This window comes from Gracilinanus agilis, chromosome 1 (genome assembly GCF_016433145.1).
Source record: "Gracilinanus agilis isolate LMUSP501 chromosome 1, AgileGrace, whole genome shotgun sequence".
Taxonomy (NCBI): domain Eukaryota; kingdom Metazoa; phylum Chordata; class Mammalia; order Didelphimorphia; family Didelphidae; genus Gracilinanus; species Gracilinanus agilis.
In genome coordinates this window covers 54,944,324-54,953,443 of record NC_058130.1, presented here as the reverse complement: position 1 = coordinate 54,953,443, position 9,120 = coordinate 54,944,324, and the positions used below count along the sequence as shown (strand labels likewise).

At 39.7% G+C, this 9,120-nt stretch overlaps 1 protein-coding gene across 1 annotated transcript in view; it reads right to left on the bottom strand.

The window, feature by feature from the left end:
• The window catches only part of SLC6A11 (solute carrier family 6 member 11), a 179,418-nt gene extending 170,763 nt beyond the window's left edge, over nt 1-8,655 (bottom strand). Inside the window, exon 1 of the mRNA XM_044665835.1 lies at nt 8,433-8,655. Coding sequence (XP_044521770.1) covers nt 8,433-8,655 — 223 coding nt within the window. The remainder of the gene's footprint in view (nt 1-8,432) is intronic.
• Between the last annotated feature and the right edge of the window lie 465 nt (nt 8,656-9,120).

Here is a 9,120-nt window from a genome sequence, read left to right as displayed (position 1 = left end):
ATATATATATATACACACACACATATATATATATACATACATATATATACATATATAAATACATACATACACACACAAACTTGAGCATTTGTATAGAAATATAATTTACCTAATAGGGAAATAGGAAGGGAAGGGGATAAGAAAAATTTGTGAAGATGATAATGGGATGACAGATTAAGAAAGGTAATGGTTAGAAGCAAAAGAGACTTTTTAGGAGGGACAGGATAAAAAGAAACAGAAGAAGAAACAGAAGAAAATGGGATGGGGGAATACACAATTAGTTATCATAACTATGAATGTAAATAGGATGAACCCATAAAACAAAAGTTAATAGCTATCAAACAATATGTTGTTTACAAGAGATACACTTGAAACAGAAAGACAGGAACAGAGTAAAAATAAAAGGCTAGATCAGAATCTATTTTATTTCAGCAGAAGTAAAGAAACTCAGTGGTACATCATGATTTTAGACAAAGCAAAAGCGAAAATAGATAAAATTAGAAGTGATAATCAGAGAAACTACATTAAAAATAAAGCCCTTATCTTCCATCTTAGAATCAATACCATGTATTGGTTTCAAGACAGAATAGCAGTAAGGACTAGGCAATGGAGGTTAAGTGACTTGCCCATGGTCATACAGTCAAGAAGAGTCTCAGGCTAGATTTGAACCAGAACCTCCCATCTCAAGGCCTGGCTCTGAATCCACTGAGCCACCTAACTGCTCTCTGGGGAAACTACATTTTGATAACATGTTCTATAGACAATGAAGCAATATCACAATTTTTACAATATTTAATAAAGGTTTCATTTCTCAATATTTATTAAGTATAGAACTGAGTCCAATTTACAAAAATAAGAGCCATTTCATGATTTCTAAATGGTTAAAGAATATAAAGAGGCAGTTTTCGGAAGAAGAAATCAAAGCTATCTAGTCATATAAAAACGCTCCAAATCACTATTGATTAGGGAAAAGTAAATTAAGCAACTCTGAGAAATCACTTCACACTTTTTAGAAATAACAAATATTGGAAGAGATGAGGGGAAAGTAAGTATACTAATGAACTATTAAATAGTGAACTATTCCAACAATTCTGGAAAATGATTTGAAACTATGCTCAAAAAGTTATAAAGCTGCATACCCTTTGACTCAGCAAAACCACTGCCAGGTCTGTATCCCAAAGAGATCAAAGAAAAAAAGTTAAAGGACCTATATGTGGTAGCAAGGAACTGGAAATCAAGGGGATGCTCTCAACTGGGGAATAGATGACTAAATTGTGGCATGTGATTGTGATGGAATACTATCATGCTATTGGAAAATGGCAAAATGGGTGGTTTCAGAAAAATGTATAAACTGAGACAAATTAAAGTGAGAAGATTATGGAAAAATTTAACTTCTCTGATCAATACAATGTTCAAAAACAATTCAAAAAAACTCATAATGAAAACTTGCTATCTACTTCCAGAGAGAGAACTGATTAATTCTGAGTACAAACTGAAGTATAATCTTCTCTTTATTTTTCTTGAAATATGGCTAATATGGGAAATAAGTTTTGCATGATTTCATGTGTACAATTAATATCATATTGCTTGTCTTCTCACAGGACTGGGGAGGGCTAGGAAGGAGGGAGAAAATTTGGAATTGAAAAGAATGCTAAAAAAATAATAAATGTAACTTTTTTTTAAATATGGATTTGGAACAGGGCAATGAAACTATTCATACTCTTTGGCTGATGTACTAGGGCATATATTCCAAGGAGTTCAATGAAAGAAAGGTCACATATATACCAAAATGTCCATAGAAGCATTTTTTGTGGCAGTGAAATGCCCTTTCACAGAACAAAACTGTAAACAAAAAAAGTGACTATCAGTTAAGGGATGGATGAAGAAATTTGGAGCATAAATGCAAAGGACTGCTATATCACTGTAGTCACAAAAAGTTAGAATTGAGAGAAACCCAGTAAGTCTTGTATGGACTGATATAACGTGAATTAAACAGAACTAGAAGGACAATACCCAATGACTAAAATAATGTGAATGAAAACAACAATTAAAGATAATCAGATTCAGATAAATTACGATGAACAATCTTGGTCCTTGAGAATATATGCTGAAATACATTCCATTGAAACATAGAGAAATATACATGTAGAATATTGCATATTCTGCCAGACATGGTTGTTTTGTTGGTAGGTTTTGCTTAACTATTTTTCTTTGTTACAAGGAAGGGCTAAGGGAGAGGGAATTATGGTTAACTGAGAAATAAGTATGTTGTTAAAGAAAAAAGGTATCAATAAATCCTTAGAGGGAAGAAATAGTAGCGCTCTCTCTCTCTCTCTCTCTCTCTCTCTCTCTCTCTCTCTCTCTCTCCCTCCCTCCCTCCCCCCCCATTATTCTTTGAAGCATTCCACCTATGGAAGAAATTAAAACTACCAAAGTGAATACAACGAATTCCAACCAACATTGAATTTCTTCCAAATCATGCTCTCTCCTCTTGCTAACAATGAAAGTCTATCCATTAATATAATGTAGTCTTATCTGAAAGATAAAGGCTTCCTTTAAAATGTCATTGTACTGAAATAAGTCATCTTAAAATATAATTTAATCTTTGGTTATAGAAGCAGCATCTTGGTGTAGTAGATAAAATGCTAGACTTAAAAGACAGGAAGAACTGGATTCATATCTCACCTGATTAATTACTTAGCAATAGCACCCTGGAGAGTTCATTTAATCTCTTCAATTCATGGAAATACTAAGAAATCACTCATCCTTATGCCTCAGCTCATTTTTCTCATCTGTTTGGTTACTTCTGATATGACCTAATAGCTAGAGAGAATATAAGTTTCTTATGGGGCAGGAACTGCTTCTTTTTGTCTTTGTATCACCTTCGCTTGGTATATAATAAGTGCTTAATAAATGCCTGTTGATTAAATGATTAATCTAGCTATCTGCTGGCTTCCCGGATAGGCAGGGGTTCCTTGCCAACAAAAGAAATCTCTTTATTCAGTTTATGCTACAATGGATACGCTTAATCTCTGAATCTTTCAGTGGTCAAACCTATTTCAATATTTCACATTAGGCAAGAATAATTCTGACTTGCTAAAGGGATACAGTGAATTGATTTGTTTAAAAAGAGGTGGGAAAAAGTTGACCACTGACTTGTCGTTGCTAAGCAAAAGTGGGTGGTTTTTTTGAAGGGGGTGAGAGGGTACAACATTGTAAATCACTATGTAATTAAAAAAACCTCTTACCTTCCATCTTAGAATCAATGCTATGTATTGGTACAAATGCAGTAGAGTAGTAAGGGGGGCTAGGCAATGGGGGCTAAGTGATTTGCCCAGGATCAATCAGTAAGGAAGTATCTGAGGACATATTTGAACCCAGGACCTCTTTAAGCCTGGCTTTCAATCCGCTGAGCTATTTAGCTGCCCTTGATGTAATTTTTAAAAAGCAAAATGGCAGCTGACATTTAGTATCTAATCTAATCACTCTTCTTGAATTTTTAATAAAATCCAGAGTCCTTTGTCCTGCCCATTGACAAGAGAACGTGTCTTAAAAGATTCTTCTGATAATCCATTGAAGATGAAAATATATGCAGATATATACATACATATATATATAGAAATATGTTTTTAAATACATGTATATATGTATGTATGTAAATGCACATCCAAGGGAAGATTTGGGGATGTCAGATTAAAAGCACAATAACTAGAGTCATAAAATGTTACAGAGATAGAAAGATACTTTGAGACCATCTTATCCAACTGCTTCATTTTATAGATGAGGAACATGAGGCCTAGAAGAATAGTGAAGTGTCTTGTTGGAGTCAGTGAGTCAGTGGCTCAGCTGAGGTCTCCTGAATCTCTATCATGACTTTGTTCATTCTAGTGCACCACTGAACTTTTTTTCAACGAAACTTTTCCTTCTGTATTTTTGGCTAGAAGTCAGAAACCTGCTATGGCAGGGAGACCAAAATAAGATTTTTCTAGTTGGTTAATTACCAGTATTCATTCCTTCACTTTGCAAAGTATTATTAAACTTACTTTTAAAATCTGCAGGCAGTCATTCTGGCAGAGGACGAGTTAACTGTCTCGCTACTATGTCCCAAAGGCAGTGTTCTTTGAATTTGTTTTTGTGGACCAGGTGTGTGATTTCTCTGTGATGGGAAGCTTCCCCCACTTATTGAGATCTACAAGTCATCTTAGTCTTAGAGACCTGAGAGGTGAAAGGATTCTCCAGGGTGTATGTTTTTGTGTGTGTCAAAAGCAAGAGTTGAATTCAATACTTCCTATCTTCCTCCTTTCTGTTATATTATGTTGTTTCCCGGTGACAGGAATTCATAGGAAGAGATGTTCCACATGATACCAAATTGGATATCTCAGCAACTAGAATCAGAGCACTGGCAAAGTCTTTCCCACAGCAGAAGGCAGGATGGCAGTTTTGCTTCCCAGACCTAGCTCTCATACAAACACTGCTAAAGCCCCCTCATTACCAGTGCTGAGCAGACTCAGATCAACTTTCTTTATTTATGCAAGTCGCTAAAGAAAACAGCTCAAACCAAGAAGTGGCCCTTCTCTTCTGTTCTCACCATTGCACTGGCACAGTAAGAGCCTTGAAAAATGGGCTTTGGACAGATGGAAAACATCCTATATGCAAAATGAGCTACTCGAGTGTGTTGGAATTTTTTTTTTTTTTGGAAGCAATTGCTACTATAACAAAAGTGGGAAAAACATCCAGTGGGCCTTGTTATCTTTTTTTTAATATTTACTTTTATTTATTCTGAAACACTCTTCCTCCTAACCCCCATCCCTCCTGGGTTTAAAATTCCCAAAAATTAGTTTAAAAATGACCACTAAATGATTATAATATTCACAATATTTTTGAAATAGTTAATAGGTAAAGAAGTAGTTCTAGTTAACACAATATAACATATATGAAGAGATATCATCATATTGAAACAGTAAGTTTGATTGTCTGAGAAATATGTTCACATAAGAAGAAATGGAAACAGAAATATTTAATGGGCCTTGTTATCTTGTAGAAATCATGCAAACTTTTTTTTTTTTGGTGATGGTGGTAGTGGTGTAGGCAACTTCCAATGAGTGTCCTGAGAGATGGCAGTTCATTAAAATCTGAAGTGTTGAAATAGTTAATAAGCATTAATTGTTATAATAATTAGCATTTATATAATGCTTTATGTTTGCAAAGCATTTTATAAATATTATCTCATTTGATCCTTACAACAATCCTATGAGATAGATAACTCCATTTTCAAATGAGGAAATAGACAGATAGAGGTTAATCCTCACAGCTAACCTTGGAGGCAAGATTTGAACTCAGCTCTGGCTGTGAATTATCTCCCTTTTCTCAGTCTGAATTTACATATCCTTGGTGACTCCATTCCTTTACCATGTAGCTTATTTTTTAAATTTTTAAAAAATTTTTAATTATTCACCACGTAGCTTATTAAAAGAAAAGCCTTGCAAATAATTGCTAAATAAAAAGATCAGCCTGGAGAATTTCCCAGGTAGACGATCATGCTAAATAATAACAGATTTGACGTCTTCTTTTGCTTTTTCTGTGGGTGATTAGCCATTTGAAGCTAACTCTCAAAGCACTATACATAGAAAGTTAGGACAGTAAGGGGCCTAAAAAAGCACTATCTAGGCAAACCCCATCATTTCACAGGGAGAAAGTTGAGCTAAGCAAAAGAAAGAGATTTGGACAGTTACATTAAGGTAGTGCCCACCCAACCCCATCTTCTTGTCTAATGAGTTTGTGTACCTGGCTCTGTGACAAGGCTTTTCATAAAGAACACAGATAGTCAACCAAACCCTCCTATCTTTTTTCTTTTTTTTTTTAAACCCTTAACTTTTGTGCATTGGCTCATAGGTGGAAGAGTAGTAAGGATGGGCAGTGGGGGTCAAGTGACTTGCCCAGGGTCACATAGCTGGGAAGTGTCTGAGGCCAGATTTGAACCTAGGACCTCCAATCTCTAGGCCTGACTCTCAATCTACTGAGCTACCCAGCTGCCCCGAATCCCTCTTATCTTTATTGAAGCCTTCTGCCCAGGCTTCATGTACTGGCAGTCCTTTCTATCTTCTAGGCCAGAAACTCTAAACCTTTCTGAGTAGTAGGGCCCTTTTGTAGTTTAAAGAAAAAAAAAAAAGTTGGACCTCATTACGGTAATAGTTGTATTTAGTATCTCTGGATTGGGAAAATGATGGATGACAAAAGGCTACTATGAATTCTGGAATTCATTTGCATTTATTCATCACAACACTATCTACATGAATTTGAAAAAAATCATAATAAATAAATTATTGGGGAGGCATATTATTTAGTCTACAGTGATGGATTCCCAGAACCATGGGCACTATCTTCCCAGGGGTCAAGGGAAATCATCAGCATTGCCAAAAGTTTAATTTCCCACTTGTGGTATTTTCCTCACAGCTACTGAGACCTTAAAGCACTTTTTTTTTTTTTTTTTGGTAGAGGTGAGAGTGGAATGTGACAAGAACAAATTGAGCCACTTGTTGCTACTTCTTTCCTCCTCTCATTAAAGTTCCTTCTCTTTCATCCCTTGTCAGTAGGTGAGCAGGTCTGAGGAAATGAAGGGTCAGCAACATGCCTAGGAAATTCTGTGGCTCAGTGGATAGAGAGCCAGACCTGGAAATGGGAGGACCTAGATTCAAATGTGACTTCAGACGTTTTCTAGCTATGTGACCCTGGGCAAGTCATTTAATTCCAATTTCTTAGCCCTTCCAGTTTTCTCTTTTGCCTTGGTACTAATCCTTAGTATTAATTCTGAGCCAAAAAGTAAAGGTTAAAAGAAATAGGCACTGATAGTTATGACATGTTAGTACCTGAAGAGAGCTTAGAAATAAAAGATCAAACCAAGGTGATAGAAGTCAAACAAGTTGTTCAAGACTGATACATCTACCAACAGTTAGGAATACAGCTCAGGTTTCCTGATGTTCAGGATTCTCTTATACAAGACACTCCACCTCTAGGCTCCTGGCATTTTTACTGATATACTGCCCTTGGGGATGCTCTTCCTCCTCATCTCTGCTTCATGACTTCCTGGCTTTCTTCAAGTCCCAGCTAAAATCTCATCTTCTACAGAAGTCTTTCCCAATTCTTCTTTATAGGAGTACCTCCCCTCCCACGATTAAAAAAACAAACAAAAAAAAACTTTATAGAATCAATACTAAGTATTGGTTCCAAAGCAGAAGAACAGTAAAGGCAAGGCAACTGGGAATGGGTGACTTGCTCAGGGTCACACATCTAGGAAGTGCCTAATGTCATATTTGAACTCAGGACCCCCTGTAGATTGTTTCCTATTTATTCTGTACATAGCTTATCTGTACATAATTATTTACATACTGTCTTCTTTATTAGACTGTAGGCTCCCCATGAGTAGAGACTCTCTCTTTTGACTTTCTTTGTGGTTCCCAAAGTGCCTGGCATACAGTAGTATTTAATAAAAGCTCACTGCCTGACTTTTCTTACCTAGCAGACCCACATATCTCTGGGGGGGGGGGGTTCAGTCTCAGACAAGGGTTATCAAATCTGGCCTCAGACACTTCTTGGCTGTGAACGACTTTATTACTTGGGACACACAGAGAGGAAGTTGATCTGAGGTGGTGATGGAATGGGGATGGTGGAATGACTGGAGCCCATATGAAATGAACACAGCTCAGAAAGTGAATGAACAACTTTTGTGAAGGGGAAGGGTGTCAGGGAAGTGCACTTCTTTCATTCTAAATACTGTGTCGGGTCATGGCCAAACGGCATGTGGAATATGGGTAGATGTGTTCCTGAAATCTCAACAGACTTACAGGCAGGCCAAGGGGATCCTTTCACCAAAGACTGTCTGTATAACCAGTTAAAAAAAACCGGTCTTAGCTTCAAGTCTGTGTGTGTTCTCCCACTTAAAAGTAAGAGGAGTTTCTGAAGCGCACATCACAGTCCAAACCGAAACAAGTTTTTAATCAATGTCTACTATGTGCCAAGCCCGGTGCTAGTCACGGACCATAGGAAGACACAAAAGAAAATGTTCTGTGCCCTCAAGGAGCTTACATTGTTCTGGGCTAGCCTACTTAGTCGTAAAAACACGTTTGAAGTTGGGGGAGGGAAGGGGTGCGAACTAATTGTAAATAAAGTCATTCAAGTTTCCCTCCCGGGCATGCATGTCTCAACCACAACAACAACAAACACCCGCGAGGACAGGCAAACTGGTCTTAAGTGGTCAGTCAAGAAACAGATCCCTGGAGTGAATGTCTTGTCCCTGTCAGTTGGCGGGCACCACCCTCCTCCCCAGCGCCCCTCTCCTCTGACCCATTCCTTTAACGTAGCCCCACTTTAGCAGGGTGAATCCTGACCCCCGGCCTTAGTCCACCCCTCCCCTGTCCCGCGCGCCCCTTCCTCACCTCCTCCGTTCTTGTAGCACAGGTAAGGGAAGCGCCACACGTTGCCCAGCCCGATGATCTCTCCCGCCACGCTCAGCACGAACTCCACCTTGTTGTTCCAGTGGCCCCGCTCATGGACCTTCTTGTCGCGGCTGGACACCAAGCTGGCGCTGGAGGCCTCGGGGTCCCGCGCCTCCTCCGCCGCTTTGGCATTGTTGATGGGCAGCGCCTTCTCGGCGGTCATGGCTCCGGGCGCTCGGACGGACTGTGGGAGGGTCGGACTGACTGTGGGACGGGCGGGCGGACTGGCAGCCTGGGTGCTTGGCGAGAGCGGATCGGAGGAGCGCACAGGCGGCGGTGGCTCCCCGGGTCCCTGGCACTGCGGGGCCGCCCCGGGAGGGCTGGGTTTTCAGGAGGCACCGGGGAGGGGGGAGAGAGAGGAGGAAGGAGGGAGGAGGAGGGGGCCCGGAGGGCGGGAGGAGTGGAGAGGGCAGATGGGCGGCGGGGGAAGACAAGTTGGCAGGATGGGAGACCGTGCCAGGGACGGGGGCAGGCACAGGAACTAGTGAGCCCAGGAGCGCACGACCCGAGCCCCTCGCTGGAGATCCAGGGTGGACAGCCTTGCTCAGGCTTCTCTTGGTTCTCCACGCCTCCCCTAGTGTCGCCTCGGCTCTCTCGCAGGCTTGGTTGGGTTCGGCTCCGCTTAGCG